This window comes from Sceloporus occidentalis, unplaced genomic scaffold (assembly GCF_023333645.1).
Source record: "Sceloporus occidentalis isolate IW3139 unplaced genomic scaffold, rSceOcc1.0.p SCAF_5, whole genome shotgun sequence".
Lineage (NCBI taxonomy): Eukaryota > Metazoa > Chordata > Lepidosauria > Squamata > Phrynosomatidae > Sceloporus > Sceloporus occidentalis.
Window position 1 is genome coordinate 125,165,538 of NW_028316985.1, and position 18,090 is coordinate 125,183,627.

At 38.6% G+C, this 18,090-nt stretch overlaps 1 protein-coding gene across 8 annotated transcripts in view; it reads left to right on the top strand.

Annotated features, from left to right (window-relative positions):
- SORBS2 (sorbin and SH3 domain containing 2) overlaps positions 1–18,090 on the top strand; it is a 240,778-nt gene that overhangs the window by 146,558 nt on the left and 76,130 nt on the right. For all 8 annotated transcript variants that reach the window (XM_089525346.1, XM_089525354.1, XM_089525348.1 and 5 more), the window contains 2 exons: positions 3,951–4,126; positions 15,007–15,073. In XM_089525346.1, the coding sequence (XP_089381472.1) occupies positions 3,951–4,126; positions 15,007–15,073 (243 nt within the window). The remainder of the gene's footprint in view (positions 1–3,950; positions 4,127–15,006; positions 15,074–18,090) is intronic.

The window sequence follows — 18,090 nt, forward strand, 5'->3', positions numbered from 1 at the left end:
TTGTGTTTCTCTAGCCTTCCTTCAGTATCATCCCAATGCTAATGCTGCTAAAAATTATTTTAGCTAGACAGAGGACAAGGAAGAAAGGAGGGCTGGGCATACACAAAAAGACTTTGTAAAAAGAAGCATCTTTCTCAGAAGCTTTGTTAACTGCGGTATGTCTGTATTGGGAAAATTTGGGGGGGGGGGGAATCAGGCACATTTTGCCAACTTCTGCCTTACTTTTTAAAACTTTATTTTGCAACCAATTGAGTTGGAATGGCAACAGAAAGAAATTTCTATACACTATCTTTTTAACTCCTAAATGACCTGGAAGCATTGTCATTTGGGGATACCACGTAGAGGGAAACTTGTACTTTTATTTTTCTGTGGCAGATACCATTTTGCCCTCCAAAATGATGCTGGCTTGATCATTTTGGTGTCAAGGATGGTAACTGGGCCACTGAGAATGGGGTTGGATTGCAGGTGAGCCATGAGATAACATGAAGCCCTAATAAAGAAGTCATTGTCCATAGAAACTCTGTGTGTGAGAGAGAAATCTCAACAATGGTGAGATATTTTGTGACTGAGGACCTGAATGTGAAGTGAAATTGCTGTTTTCAGCTTTTAGCAAAAGCTTTGAGCTAGAATCATATTATAGGTTTATTAATTCTGTTAAAAATGGTTTTTAAATGAAGTTGATTTTTTAAAAAAAAGTGTTTGGAGAGTATGGTTCAAAGAATTGCTATATAAAACATCATGTCATATGATGCAGACAAGTGAGAGAATCTTAGTATTACAACGAAGGGAGAAACCTTAGCACAAAAACAAGGCATTCACTCTCTATGGAAATAGCAGACCAAAGGCAGTATGTTTCCCTATATTGGCTACTAGGGAAAATGAGTGGGTGAGTGCTGTTGCATTTGTTCCTGCATCATAGGCAACTGGTTGACCAACTGTGTGGGCGGAAAATATTGGACTCTTGTTATGTTCTTACTCTATTTAGCAAGCCTATAGAATCATAGAATTGGAAGAAACCACAAAGGCCATCCAGACAGTCCAATCCGCTGCCATGCAGGAAATCACAATCAAAGCATCCCCGACAGATGGCTATCCAGCCTCTGTTGAAAGACCTCCAAAGGAGACTCCACCACTCTCAAAGGGAATGTGTTCATCTGTTGAACAGCTCTTATTGTCAGAAAGTTCCTCCTAATGTTGAGGTGGAATCTCTTTTCCTGTAGCTTGCATCCATTGTTCTGGGTCCTGTTCTCTGGAGCAGCAGAAAACAAGCTTGCTCCCTCCTCAATATGACATCCCTTCAAATATTTAAACAGGGCTATCATATCACCTCTTAACCTTCTCTTCTCCAGACTAAACATCCCCAGCTCCCTAAGTCGTTCCTCATAGGACATGGTTTCCAGATCCTTCACCACTTTAGTTGCCCTCCTTTGGACACGCTATAGTGGAGAGAAAGATTAAACTACCCTTCTCCACTCTGTATAGCCCCATTGCTGTTCTTCCCCCCTGCAGCTGCTATTTACTGTTTTTATAAACCAGTATATTAATTGCTTTTGCACAGCTAACATCACATCTGGCTAGCCCCTGAAAATTCCACTGATGGCAGGCAGATGATTTCTGCCATTCTTGGACTATAAGCTCACAGTCCACATTTCCCTTCCTAAATTTAGTATTGTGCATATTTGGAAAGAGGCCCAGATATCCAGCTATTTTGTACACAGTAACCCACCTTACCATATATGTTTCATACTACTGTATGTTATTTATAGACTTGAAAATTTAAACAAAGAAGGGAGGAGCCAGTGCCAGATATTAGCACTCTTGATACTGTTTTGGATATTTCTATGAAATCTAAATAGCCTAGGCTTCTTCGCATGTTTGTCTTTAGAAGTTATGCTTCTAAAGTTATGCTTCTAAAGTCTTGTTTCTGTTTGGGATATTTCTATGAAATCTAAATAGCCTGGGCTTCTTCACATGTTTGTCTTTAGAAGTTATGCTGTTTTAAGCTTGGAAAGCTCTTGTTTTGTGTTATTTATTTATTTATTTATTTATTGAATTTATATCCCACCTTTCTCCCAAAATGGGATTCAATGGGAACTTAATCTGGCACATGAAATATATGTAAAATATATTACCTGCAATTTCGAAGCAACACTTTAATAGCTTCACTGGTCAGTACTAGCTACATGAAATCTGCATCAGAAAGTCTGCTGAATATCACTATATCTTTTTGGAATCATTAGGTACATCATGGCTCCATAGAAATCAATGGGATTTAAAAACACCAAGTTGCAGTTTCAGTGGGATGTACTGAATAGATTAATATAAAGTTCTGCATTTATTTAAGCAATTTCTTTAATTCGAGTTTTCATCATAAGTGCTAACAAGTACAAACCTTCTCTCTTGCCCCTTACAACACCCTGTACAACAACCTTCTGACAGCAATGGGATTGAGGTTATTTTGGACTGGGGTGGAAACTGGGTGACCCTCCAAATATTGCTGGTCTGCCATAATCAATGGTGAGGAATTCTGAGAGTTGATATTCTGAGATTCAGTAACATCTGGAGGGCCACACATCATTGATCACAATTAATTTGTTCTGTGGATTTCCGTGGGCCATTTCTAAACATAGCTTTGTCTGGATCCAGCACATACTTAGCTGTTTAATTGCTTTTCTCACTTTTTCCAAGGACCAAGGTTTATGTGTTAGTGTTGCACTTTGTCCTATATTTAATTTTATCCATACAGCTACTCTGGGGTGGAGGTAAAGTGGGCCCACTTAGTGGATAGGGATTTTTGTCTAAGAATGCAGTGTAATAGTTTTTCACTGTGTTCAGTTCACTGCATTAATGGTATGTAGCTTAGTGATACAGCATGCACTTGGCATACAGAAGATCCCAGATTTAATCCCAGGCTAGGAAGAACTACAGCCTGAAACCCTGGAGAGGTGGACCAGTGGTCTGATTCAATATAAGTTTGCTAACTTCCAGTAATTACAATAAAGGATAATTTCAGCACACTCCTCAAATATGTCTTCACCTCAAGGTATTGTCAAAATTACCCTTCTTCCTTGCTGCTTTCTACCATTCAAATTGCCCCTCATCTGAAATCTGCCTCATCTCTTTTGTTCAAGCAGTAACTCAAAGGCGTTTCTTTTCTTATTTCTCTGTTACTATTAATACTACTACTAAATAATAATAATAATAATAATAATAATAAGCATTTTGCCCAAAACTAGAAAGAAAGGTAGGTTACAACATGATTTCAAAACAAGTTTTCATCTTCCCTTTTCTCTTTCCCATAATCCGTTTCTGCTTGTTGCAGCATCATTTTTTAAATTACAGTGTAATTGTACATTGAAACAATGTACTCGATCTGTCTCAGTTTTAACATCATCCTGTTCCTTGCTACTTTACATCATTGTTTGGAATAAATGTTTTAAAACAGCTCTGCATTCTCCCTCATTCGACTCTCTCCACATCCCTACCATTTTATGTGAGACTGAATAATAAAATAAAATTTGGCTGTATTCATAGCTCAGCACAGAAATTAGCACATTAAATTCATCTCTCCTCTCTGCCTTGGTGCAAATAGGAGCCCGGGAAACTGCCAACACCAGCTCAGACACTTGCCTACCGTGACTAGTTGGCAGCACCTCTGCAGGGGTCTCAGGCAGAGTCCTTCTCATCACCTGCTATGTGATCCTTTTAACTGGAGATGTCTGGGACCTTCTGCGTGCAAAGCATGTGCTCTCCTATTGAGCTGTGGTCTTGGAGTGAACATACACTCCCCTCCCCAAACCAGCTAATGTCCAAATGTCTAGTATTTCATAAGCGTGTGTCATTTTGCCACATAGGTTGCAGTGAGACTTTGAAAGTGCATAGCCCACTACGCAGGCTTGAGCATGGTAATTAAATTGTTATACAGTGTTGTGTTAACATTATCTTTGTAGAATCCACAGAGACATACTCACAGCATGCTCATTCTGTTGGCGGCAGCAGCAGCACCAGCACAATACCAATCTGTAGAACTTCGGAGGAAGAGAAGAAAGTCACGGTCATTAAAGCACCACATTATGCAGGGATTGGCCCAGTAGATGAATCAGGAATCCCAACTGCAATTAGAACGGTAGGAAATGCTCTGTGTATGTGTGTGTATGGTTGCGTGCATATTTTGTACAAAGAATTGATTGTTGGTAATGGCTTCTTTTGCACATTCTTCTAGGCTTATATAATGTGGAATAGAATGTGCGTAATCAGGGGACTCATGAATATAATACTGTGAGTGGTAGCAAAAAGGGTTGGTTGGTGGAGTATAATTGGAGCATCTTGTCTCCTTTGTTATTATTTTTTTTATTGCAAAGTTGTCAGGAGACCGGCAGCTTCCTTTGTCCTTTCCACCTTTCTGTATTTTGTTTACCTTGCCTTTTTAAAGTTTGCTAAAAGTTATGCACATTCTGTTAACTTTTATTCTTTGCATGCGTGAGTTAACAGGGATAAAATGAATGAATGAATTCTCTCTTGCACTCTCTCTCACTCTCATGCACACACACACATCTCAAGCAATCACTTATTTAAGTGGTAGCACAGCACAGAACTAAGCTTCTCCTCTGCTGACTTAGAAAGAAGCATTGAGGGGTAAACTCTTTCAGGCTAGTTTTGACAGCTTGCCACTAGTTAGTGCTTGAGTGCTTTCAGGATGCCATACTGAAGTGTTTTGTTTTTAGCTATGCTGAAGCATTCTTTCCACACTGCTGCCCCAGCAGCTCCTTCTGGCTGGTCCAGGGAGCAGCAATAGCAGCCGCAGCTGGTCTACTAAGGAAGGAATTCTTTGCCGGCCTTCTCAGCTGAAGAAGGGAATCAGTGTGCTGGCCGAATGAAACGCCTAGGACACAGGATGAGAGCGGCAGAGCCTTTGCAGGTGAAATCTATGGGAGGTGCAAAAATAGAGCTGCTGTGGATAGACTTTCCTGCCAACTCCAATCTCCAGGCTGGCTGTGTAGTTTCAAGGAGCAGCTTCGGTAGAGACAGAAACTAGGGAGGGGAATTGATGGAGAAAAGCAATAGGGAAGATTTCATTCAGGTTGAGTGGTAAACCTGGGGGTGTGTTGTTTTTTTTAAAGAACTAAGAAGGGAGAGGAAAACTCAGTCAGATAAAGCTTCTCTTTATTATGATTTTGCTCAGGCAATGCCATGTAAACTTTTTTTTAAAATAGTAACACTTTAAGAATTTCAGAGGTTTCTCATGTTTAAAGCAGACAGATCCCTGAATATTAACAAGGAAATTACTCTGTGTTGGTTGGTTGGTTTGCTTTTAAAGAATACAGATTAATCACAGAGGATGGATATATTAGTTATATAAGACTATAAATTAAAATCCTCTCAACTGTACTTAATGAGCTTGGTATGTGGCCAGCTATATGCTTAAACCTCTAGATCAGAGTGTCTAGCTCTCTTAAGATTTATTATGAAATTCTTCCTGTTCTAGATAGCTGTCACTGTGTACAAATCATTTCAGCTTATACAGCTTTCATTGTGTAAATGTTTCCTGTAATCTAATCTGCAGTCCTCTGTATGCTTACTCACTAATCAGTTCCACTAAATTCAGTGGGGCTTATTCCTAAATGAAGTTATGTAGGACTAGGGCCACCATTTTTATTTCAGCAGACATAGAAAAGATATGCATATGACTACAAAGGCATAAAACGGATCAAATAGCTTACTTTATGCTCACTTTATTTACCTTTAAAAATGTAGTTTACACAAATCTTAAAATGCATGCAGAATTCATGTACAACACAGGTATCTTTGAAAATGATGCTAGTAGTGCCATTTGCAGTTTGATCATATGTGAAGTTTATTTGTCACTGAGTCTAAATGAGTTCAGTGGGATTTGCTGTTTTTAATTATACTAGGCTCTAAAAGATTTAATATTGAGAAATATGTACAGTACTGTGGGCAGAGAAATATATACATTACAGTAGGAGGATAGAGATAGTTTATAAATAAATAACTATACACAGTATTGTAGCTTCTGGCACCAATTCTCACTTAACTGGGTATAAATCCTTTTAAACGCAGTTGGAATTACTTTCAAACATACAGACAAGCATAGCACTGTTAGATCCCTATGATTTTCCTCTGAAATCAGTAGAGTAAGTTTACAATGGGTAACTTAGATCGCCTTACTTTCAGTGATTAATTTCAATGTTTGTCTCCAGACTTTCACTTTAAGGGGGCATGCAAAGTAGAAATAATGTTCCTTTAAAAGGAAATTTATGGTCTTCATAAATCATAGTTGGCTGATTTTAGTAAACCATAAGTGGCTGTTTCATTCACTGTACTGTATATACACTATAATTCGGGTATCTTTTTCCTGGCTTTTTCCTATTTCTCGCTTTCAAGAATATGTACCTTCTGTGGGAAATGATGTACTTGCAAACACTTCTATAGTGCACCTCAAGGTATCAGAATGCAACTGTGTACTGTTGTGTCTGTAACAAGTAGCATTTTCTTGATGTCGGAGTATGAATATCATTTTTGTCTTGTCTGAGTGAATCTGCACTTCTCCTTCATCCTAGCCCTAAGAGAGTCCAGATCTAACCTCAGCTCATAGATTCAGTATCAAAGAAAATATTCAGGGTCCACTGAGTACTGATGACACTGCACTCAGATTATCCAGCAGACCCTCCTAACAGCTGCATATAAATATTCAAAAGTGCTTGAGATTAGAGAACATGTAAGTAATGAACACTTAATTGTCTGAGGATCAAAACTCATCTCTCACTTGACATAATGAAGTTGGTTGCAATTCACTAGCCGTTTTCAGTTTGTGTGCAGTAATCCCTATTGGGAAGAAACAAGAGCACCTCCCCTGTTGTTTACGCTCCCCTCCCAAATATCTCCACATACTTCTGTTGAAAAGGAGGCACAGGTTTTCTCATCAGCCACTGTGTGTCCCACAGTGCAAATCTGGAGGACTAAGAAATCCACCAGAGTCAATGTGAAGTTGAAGGCTTTCATGGCCAGCATCCATAGTTTTTTGTGGTTTTTCTGGGCTATGTGGCCATGTTCTAGAAGAGTTTATTCCTGAGATTTCACCAGCATCTGTGGCTGGCATCTTTCTCTGAAGATGCCAGCCACAGAGGCTGGCGAAACGTCAGCAATAAACTCCTCTAGAACATAGCCACATAGCCCAAATAACCCACAAAAAACACCAGAGTCAATTTTCAGGCTGTGTAGAGGGCTGCAAAGAGGGAGGAGGGTATGAAAGTTCCAAAAGTTCAACCAATTGAACTTTGGATTCATCCCAATTCTCCCCCAAGTTAGTCCATTATTGATTGCTATTTGTAAGGTTGTGCAGCAGTTCATTCAAGTACTTATGGAACAGTGTCCATACCTTCAACTGATGAAATAAACAACTTTCCCATCACCACCACCATTCTTTTTCCACCTGAAGTGGAAATTTACTTGTGTTTCTTCTTTTCAAGCTAAGCGCTTCTCTAATGTGCAACATTGGCACTTGTGAATTTTATTTTGTATTCTTTTATATATATTTTTTGTATGGGTAGTGAACACAAGTGAGTGGCTGTGCTGCTTCTCTGCTGTTGTAGCTGTCTCCCCACTGGTTCTCTCCAAATAAATAAACTGATCAGAACCAGAAGTTTCTGGCCCAGTTGCCCTCTCCTTCTGTGCAATGGTATCAATTTGGCCCAGAAGGAAGGGGGCAAGATATTTGACAGTGTTGACTGCAGCAAGGAGGAAATCGACCTGTTCTAGGGTTGGTATTCAACCGTTTGCACTCTCAGAGTGTTTTGGTCAAGGGATCTCCATAACCTGGAGCTGGCACTGCTTGGAGCACTTGTTATATATTTTAAAGAACATTGCAGTAATCCATTCTTTCCAAATACAAAACACTGTGAAAGGACCCAGAATGTGCAGCATTTTTTTTTTAGTGAAAGGATAGTAGCTATTCCAGTCCTAACTATCTCAGAATTCTTTTCTCTCTGTTTTCTAAGAGCCTCCGTATAATAAATTTGCGCTCTTCTATAGTAAAACGTGAAGTGAAAAAGCTTGGATTTTTTCATAATATACATGTCAGCTGCAGCAAATGGAAGTTCCAGCAATATAACAAAAACGAATACTATATATAAATCCTGTCTGATCTTGGAAGCTAAGCAGGGTCAGCCCTTCTTAGTAATTGGTTAGGAGACTGCCAGCAAATACCAAGTTCTGTAGGCTTTATTTCAGAGGAAGGAAATGACAAATCGCCTCTGAATATTCCTTGTCTAAGAAAACCCTATGGAATTCATAGGGTTGCTATAAGTCAACAGGTGACTTGAAGGCACATACACACACATCCTGAGCCACTTAATGAACAAGGATATCTTTCAACCAAGAATCTGGAAAGATTTATTTTTATTTTTTTGGCAGGATGTAATGCCTGCCTATTTAGGTACATTGCTCACTTTGCAATTAAGCCTTTAGGAAAGATGTGGGCCAAATAATCAAACTTGGGTACTTAGTTCTTTCACATAGCCCTATGAAAAGCTGCAATGTTTTAGCAGCATTATCTTTCTTATTCAGTCTATTAGGCCACTGGTCATTACTACAACTCCTGGAGAGGATTCTGGGATGTGTGTTTAAAAGCAACCCCTTTTCTGAGCTCTACAAAGGTTTGTTTTTTATTGTTAAGTCCCCATTTGTAAGTTTGTCAGTATCAATTGTACATTCCTCTTAAATGTGGGATCATCTAGAAAAATGCACAGATTCCAATATGCTAATTACAACTTCTTGTCTCTATTATATATGGGAAAATGGATGGCATCACTCCTGTAGTTTCTTCTTAAAAGATGGAGACTTTGGTCTTATCTGCACTGCATAAATAATGCAGTTTGACACCACTTCAACTGCCATGGCCCAATGCTATGGAATTCTGGGATTTGTAGTTTTCTCAAATATATTTCTCTATCAAAGAGCTCTGATGCCACAACAAACTACAAATCCCCGGTTTTCATAATATTGAGGCATGGCAGTTAAAGTGGTGTCAAACTGAGTTATTTCTGCAGTGCAAACTAGACCAAAGATAGCAAATACTAAAATGCATTCTGAATAAAACCGAAGCTGATTTCTTTATACTTATGTAATCAGTTTAATATAAACTCTTGATTTCTACACCAGCAATTAAATGAATGAATGAGTAAATATTGTAAGCATAAAGTAAAGAATAAAGCATAATAAAGTAGTACTGCAACTTAGGAAAATAATTGGGGAAAATGTATACAGCTGAGTTGCTGAAGATGTAGTAGCCTTTTTATATAAAAGGTTTGGAAATACATATAAAACCCACTGTTTTAGAATAAGATAGAAGGGTGAGTTCAGATTAATAAAATTGTCTTTTCCGACTCATGAACAAAGATTATGTGTTACAAAAAAGGAACAAATGGATGGGTGCACAAAATCATCATCTTCACAGTTTTGTGTATCACAACACAAGATAGCCATGATCACTTGCCCCTGCAGTGTTGTGTTGTACAGTGTTTTGCTTTGTGTTTGCACCATCAACTATCTTGGGACATTTTGATCCCAAGGGAACAACCATCCATGTAGCTTCCACATACACCAGAATAGGAGGCTATATGGGAACTGCATTCAGATGCATTGTACCCAAACATGGCCACTTTGGTAGACAGCTTGCAGTGTGAGTTTCCTTAAAGTTATACCTGTTGGTAGCAGACTAGAGTTGAGGTGTTTTATTGTTTCTTCTGTTTGCAAGTTGGCTTTATAGTCTCACCAACACTGTTAAATTCAGTTGGGGAAATGTCCATCGGGAATATTATAGGAATTAACAGGTTGTGAAAAAATTGTCTAGCCTGATTGTGTCCATTTATGTCATCCATTATTTTTTTTATGTATAGTGAAATGCTGTCTCAAATATGCATTATTAATTTATTTAAATATTTATATCCCACCCTGTGAGAGCCAGCATGGTGTACTGGTTTGAGTGTTGGACTACAACTCTGGAGGCCAGAGTTTGATTCCCAGCTTGAGTGTGAAATCCACTAGTGACCTTGCATAAGTCACATTCTCTCAAGCTCAGGGGAAGGCAGTGGCAAATCTCTTCTGAACAAATCTTGCCAGGAAAACCCCATGATAGTGTTGTCTTAGGCCGGGTCACCATAAATTAGAAATGGAGGCACACAACACATGCATACATTGCACCCTCTGTCTTAGAATCTTAAGAAGTCATATAATAAAATGAACTGAGAACAGTTTAAAGCAATAATAGAAATAGTCTTAAAAGCATATTAAACCATCTAACACTTAAAACAAGACAATGTAAAACCAGCTAAAATACTTTCAAATATTTTAAAATTGTTATAAAATGCAAAATTGGATAAAATAAATTAGGCCTTAAATCATGAAATATTTTTTTAAAGTCTTTTGACTTAGTACAAGAATTATCCTAGCATTGCTTCTCATCAGGTCTCTATGGGAAGGGTGTTCCAGACCAGGGCCCCTACAATAGACTGCTGTTCTTGGACAGCTGTATATATGTAGAGGCACACTGTGCAAGTTTTCCCATTGTTCTTGGTTTGAGGCATACCTTGAGAAGTTACCTTTCAAAATAAATTAGTTGTATAATTCATTGAGAGGAGACTCCCATTAAAGGAACTTGTTTTCACTGTCATTACAAGTGGATTTGTGTATTACTTGTTGTGTTCCTCTTTACATTATGGCATTGCATCATTACATTTTTTAACTTTCCCATTAAATATTTAGTTTCTTTGTTCTTTAAAAAAATCAAGATTTTCTTACCTATGAAAATTACCTTACGTTTGCGGGGTGGGGGGATTCATTTATCCATGGCAGTTAAAATCATGTCAAACTGGATTATTTCTGCAGTGTGGATGCACCAGGGAGAGAAATTCCCAGTGGCTGCTATACCTCTTCTGTGATAAATTCATTAACATCTCATCAGTGTTTTTGAATGACAGAATCTGGAAGTATATATCTCATGGATCCCTCACTTAGGCGGGTTACAGACCGCCATTTCGGATGTCCTCAGGACGTCCCAGTTTGAAAAAGGGGCGTCTCTTCTAGACGCCCCTTACCCTGTTACGGACAGAGTCCGTAACAAATGGCAGCAGCCGTTCCACACGGCCACCGCCATTTTGACGTAACGGATGCTCTGCGTCCTCACGTCGCGCAGCGGAAGTGACGCCACAAGTGCGTGCTTTGGCACTTGCGGCGTCTCTTCTGGGTTGCCAGATCGCGCTCCTTCTTTGCAGCGCGGAGGAGTCGCGCGGTTTGGCTGCTGCTACTCCTCCACGCTGCAACCGGCAGCGGCCCAAGACTGCCTCTTTTGGGCGGTCTGTAACGGGCCTTAATGAAGTTATAAGGATAGGGAAGCACACACCATACAGATATGTTTTGATTACTGAACCTTTATTTTTTTGGTATTGGCAGCCTAAATATCAATTCTATGTCTAATTATGAATAGGAAAAATAATCACCATTATTTGTTCCCAGGCTGAAAAATGAGGTTCCTAACAGCCAGAAAATGTCTTTGGGAAGGATAATAGGCCAGTGAGAATTTTGAGCAATATTCTCCAAGTATTCTACCTTCTGAGAGCCAGCGTGGTCTAGTGGTTTGAGTGTTGGCCTACAACTCTGGAGACCAGGGTTCAAATCCCTGTTCGGACATATAAACCCACTGGGTGATCTTGAGCAAGTCACATAGTCTCAGCCTCAGAGGAAGACAAAGACAAAACCCCTCTGAATAAATCTTGCCAAGAAAACCCCATGATAGGATTGTCTGAGAGTTGCCATATGTCAGAAATTACTTGAAGGCACACAGCAATTCTACCTTCTGTAGTGTTATACAGGAATTGTTCTGCAAAGAAAAACCTGGATTTTTGTGCAACAAAATCACCTTGTTTTCTACATAGGAAATGGGTTTCCTGTAGGTTTTCAGACAAGATTTTTCTCCAAATAATAATTCCTGTGCAAAATTCTGGATGTTCAAATACAAGGAGAATATTGTAGGACAATATCCTTGTGTTTCTTTGTAGAAAGAAACAGCTTTACAGTAATTCTTTCTCTTCTCATGTGGAGATGAAGTAGTTGGGGATTTACATCCCTTGTCTAGTGCAGCCATCCGTTTTAAGCATGATCTTTTCATTATCAATTACTTGAAAAAATGTGGCTACTTTCTCCTTCCCTTGTTTTTAGTGGAATGGATTTGGCTTACATTTATGTACATGTTATTATACACTCTAGAAGAATTTCAGCATTTGATCATCAGAATTTTAAAAACATCTTCCTTTGTATTAATTTATAATTAGATAATGCTGTTTTTCTTAAGAATCAATGGTGAACACATTGGTTGGGTCCACAAAAATAATAAAAGATGCTTGCTGTCATGGGATTTCACTATCACTACAAAGGATCTAATCAGGAAAAGAATTGAGCCACCAAATTCCTGAGCAGTTGCTGGTGTGTTTTTTACTTTCAGCCACACAATCCAATATAATTGCTTCACAGTCAACCTTCTGGTTATTTGGATGACAAAGAGGCCTTTCATTTATGTGTGAATAACTAAATCCAGTCCATCCGGATTTGTTTGACTTAAGGAGTGTTGGAATACTGTAGCTAGCTTCTGTGTTGTTTTTTTAAATGGGTTTTTGCCCTGTGAAAATTAGGAGCCTGCTTGACAAAGTGTTACTTGATTATGGATTGTTACCAGGCTAAGCAGAATGTAGAGCAGAGGAGAAACTCCACTGAAAATAATAAATGGTTCCATTAACTATATATTTCCAGATTAATCATCACTTGATTGCATCTTTTTCTTCAGTTGCTCAAGCACCACTTTCGTCTCTTTGTATTACCTTGGTACTATTATCTGATTGTATAATGGTGGTGTTTTAATTTTTTACAGTAGAGAAAGATGTCCAGGAGCTGAATGTATTTGAATTGCACCCCTTGGTACATGATACTAACTTTGGATATGTTTCTTGGTCTCTGGAATCTAATGAAGTGTTTTTTCACCTGCTCCCCTACATTAGCTCAAATATAAGGCGCACTCTCAGTTTGTTTACTTTACATATGGATAGAAAGTGACACTGTGCCATTTACACACCCAGCATCACCACACGCCACTGTTTCTGTCCTGCGTGTTCCTTGGCATATCTGAAAAGGGATACTTACATGTTATGTAATCAGGAATTTCAAATATATACTGCTAATTTAAACATATTCCACTGAATATACAGATTCCAGGAGGTTCCAAGAAGGAAGTGCAGGCCTGCTTCACTGAGAAGGAAATTATATTTTAAAACATTTCAAAAATGGTCAAGAAAAATGTTTGAAATATTAGGAAACCCTGATGAGAAACCTAGACTGACAAGAATCTTTGGAGTTCAAGACATATTCTGTGCAAAATTTTCGCCAGCAAGAATATGTTTTCTACAAACAAAACATTATATTTTAGCAAAAAAAAAAAACACCCCAAAAACAGCCAAAAGGCCAAAAGGAAGATTTTGCACCAAAGTAGTTTTTTCCTGTCAAAAATACCATGTGCAAATTACACACAGAAGTCCTGAACTGTGAATAGTCTTTTAAAAACTACACAACCATTTTCTCACAACAGGAAGAAATCTTTTAAAATTACTTATTTTTTCCTGTGAGAATGAAATTAGCTAAGAATTATATACCTATTGCTTCCTCATTTATGAATACAGTAAAACATAGAGCCCATTGTGCCAAATCTTTTTCATCAAATGTATCTCTTTTCAAAATCAAATGAATTGCATAATTCCTCACAAATAATGTTCCATGTGAAGATGGGTGACTGCCCTCCACTCCATCTGGTACTGAAAGTACTCTGATTTTCAAGCATTCCATGGAAATATTCAAAAATTTTAAGAGACTTTACAGTTGTCTGATGAAAACACACAACAAATACCAGTTTTACTGTCACTTCTCCCCTTTCTCCAAACCAAGATGTAATTTAGAGGAACTTGGAGGTAATGGTGAACTTTCCCAACAACTAATGTACTCTATTTCTTTGCCCTTTTGGAATTTGAACATAACTGCAAGTCCAAAAAGAGAAGGCCTTTTCAAGATTGATGGTAATGCTGCCTACCACCATCCCATCCATTTTTTTCCCCTTGAGGGGCAAGGAACTGGTGGCTAAGAATGTGCTGAAAGCAGAATGGTAGTGAGGAGCTACTCATAGTGAGGCTGGATTCACTTCAGTCTGCTTGCAGGCTTCCAAACAAGTATTCAAGAAATCCTTTGAGGCAGGTATTCAAACATATTCAATGATTTCTTTTATCAGTCACTTTATCTATCCCTACTTTTTTGGTCCATTACTTTCAACAGAACAGTTTTTTGGAAGAGGCCTGAAAGTTATGACACCCAGCCCTATGAAAGCATGTCAGATATAACATACCCAAGCATAACTGAAACCCTACGCGTGAAGTTCACCAACTACAATTACTAAGGGACAAAACAGACCAGCACAATACGCCAGCTTGGGGGCAGTATGGGGCATGGCGTTTAAATGACGCACACCCCAATGACACCCCCAAGCCGGCGTCACACTACTCACCCAACCAGAAGGCAGCCAGCATTGCGGCGCTGCAGTGGTGCAACATTTCTATGCCACACGCAGTGCCAAAAATCCAACGCTGCAGCAGAAAAGCCGCCCATTTTCCACCCCAAAAAAGAGCAGCATTTTGCCACTTCTTTTTGGGCTGGAAAAATGCCGGAGGGAGCAGCATATAGTTGCTGCGGCCCCAATCTGACAATCAAAGGGGCACCAACAAGCCACCCCTTTAAGGCCATCTGTACCAGCCCTAAGTCAAGCACACCCCACCGCATGTATGGGGACTCAAGAGGGTAAATGAACAACAGGGTTATGAATTATTTCACTTCATTTATTCCTTTTCCATTTTTGTAGCTGTTTCTTCACCTTCTAATTTTTAATTTTTTAATTACTTTTAGACAGTTGACAGACCGAAGGATTGGTATAAGACGATGTTCAAGCAAATTCACATGGTTCACAAGCCTGGTATGTCTAAATTTGTCTTCTTGCTACAGTTTTGTTGCTTTGTGGCTGGCTGTGAAATTATTATTATATATAGATGGTCATTCAGTGGCCCAGTAAGCATTTCTTCAACCCACGTAAGTATATTAGTGTACAGTTGATGTATTGTTCTGTAGGGAAAACTGGTGAACATGCTTAACAGGATTTTCAAGACATAAAAGGGCGGGAGCTTACATTGAGTGCATTAAAGTAACTAAGTAGCACAGGATTTCATATACCTTTTATTGGAATTAGAATGGAATACTTTTCATTGCTGCTCTCTACCAGGGCAACTAATCTATTTGAGCTACTACAGTATAAAATTAAAAATCTTGCCTTATATATGAAGCCTGTAGATTTTCTGCACATGAACAACATTTATTATTATTATTCATTCATTCATTCATTCAAGTATATAGAGCTGTCTTGGGCAATTAATGCATTTATTAATTGATTCAAGCTATACAATTTTCATCTGAATAAAAAATAGTTTTTTATATATATATATATATATATATATATATATATATCCTTGTTTTTCAGTGATGTGCTATTACAAACAAGCACATTACAGAGACACCACCACAAAAGAAGCATTTGCTGATACATGTGGGATGAATCCTAAAATGGTATCTGCTATCTGTAATTTACTTTATTAAACTTAAAGTGATTGTTTGATTAAAACGTTTTTGTTATTCAATCAATTACACACTGAGTAGCTAATTGGAGGGACTGTAGCTCAGTAGCACGGTACATCTTTTCTGTGCAAACTGTCCAAGGATTAATCCCTGGTGTCTTCAGATGAGGTAGGAAATAGTCCAGGAAAAGCAGTACAAGTTAACATAAACATGGCTGAGGTGTATAGTCTGCCTTGGTCTAAGGCAATATCTTCATTTGACCTCTGATCTTCTAGGTTCATGTATAACACACTACTGTCTATCTCACACTGATACGTTGTATGAGCTAAGCAGCACATTTTAATTTATCCTATCTCCCATAAAAAAATTATGCACATGACTACAGTCACAGATATATTCTGGCTGACCTATGTAGATTGAAAAATGGCCCCATATTCCACTAAAATTATTTCACATTTCTGAACATTTTGGATCGTTAATAAGCTAATTCCAAATATTGTTTTATCTTCTGGATCCAGGCTCACATTTTAGAGCAAGTATGGAGAATCTGTGGCCCTCCATATGGACATGGACTACATGTCTTATCATCCCTGACTATTGGCCATCTATATTGGGGGCTGATGGGTTTCAACATCATCTGCAAGACCACAGATTTCCTACCCCTGCTATATAGTTTCCCTCACCCTTCATACCTAGTCTGCTGCAAGCATAAAGCTTTATTTGATAACAGATATAAGCTGGTTCTTAATTGTGATCTTTGGACACATACAAATGGCCCATGTTAAAAGTATTAGCCCATGTTAAAATTAAGTTAACACAGTCAATTTTTAATTCATGCCAAATGAAGGGAGCTAGGTTGCTCCTAGGATGAAGGCCTTCTTGAGGCCTTCACAGCACCCTAGCTGTGGAATAGTGTCCATGGAGGTGCTCAACCAAGAGTCTCAACTGTCACAATAATTATGGGTCCTGAACACAAATGAGACCTTTTTGTTTTTATAAGCATTATAAGCAAGTAGTATTTTAAACAAGCAAAGTCTTGGTTCCCACTGATTTAAGGCATGCTTTATTTTGTAAATGGTGCTGCTGGTTGATTACATTTTCCTTCACTACAAATAACATTTTTCGCTGATCTTAGTGAGAGGGAAAGGTCTTAATTGTTGTCTAGTATTTTAATATTACATTTTTCTTCTTTTTTAAATTGTCTGGAAAATCTCATTGCGAATTTAGAAATCTTTGTAATCCTCACTCATGTACGCTCACATGGCTCTCAAACAGGAGTAGGGAAAATGCAGCCCTGGACCTTTTTTCTGAAACCTGCTAGGGCTCTCAAAAAAAAAACGTGAAACAATTAAAAATGAGGGTGAAAAAATGCTAAAAGTATTTTAAAATAAACACCCAGACTACCCCATCCCCCCCCCCCCAAAAATACAGTGATTTGAGGCAACCTGCACCCACTGCCCTCCAATTCCTAACCCTCAATACTTCTAAATATTGGCTAAACTTGTGAACTGGAAGTGACATGATAACACTTCTGATCTCCCAAGACATGTCTGTGTGACTCACCAGGGCAGTGAAAAGACAAAACATTACCCCACCACCTACCCCTCTTGCTCACTTCTCCAGGTTTCTTCTAGAAGATTTCATTCTCAGCAAAAACATTGTGTTGCCAAATATGGAATGCATCCATAAGAGCAAATAAATAAATATGGAAGTGTTACAGAAATTTCTCTCTTCCTGGTATGGTTTCTATGAAAAATTCTATGAAAAATTCATTTTACAGAGTTGAACTCAACCTCAGGCCTATGCTATGTGTGCAGGCTGAGAAGGGTCAGTGGGAAAAGACCCAAGCAATTGGATCCTTAAGGTGATTTCAGTATTTCTTCAGTCATATGCCTGCAATTGCAAGGGAAAATAGGGTCCTTAAAGCAGGGGATGGAATCAGGCTAAAGCAAGTCAGTGAGGTAGCAGACTAAAGACATTACAATGCTGTTCACACATTGTCCCTCTGCCCCCATTTCTATGCTGAGTGTGTGGCAGTTGGTCGTGGCCATTGGCTATGCTCCCCTGACATTAGTGTGAAAAAGGTCCATGCAGTTCTTCTCCATCTATGTGATCAGTAACACTGATCATCTCAAGAAGCCCTTTTACTTTAATATTGAACATACAGGTGTGGGATACTGGTATAACTGGTGAGAGAAATATGCATGCTCGGGAGGAACATGAATATACCCCTGTATGTTCCTGTGACATGGTAGCAACAGCAAGGAAGAAGCATGAGAAATTTATATTGGGATTACTTTCTTTAACCCAGATATAAGGATTATATTTATAGTTCCACTGGCAGATTAACATATGTATTAGGGA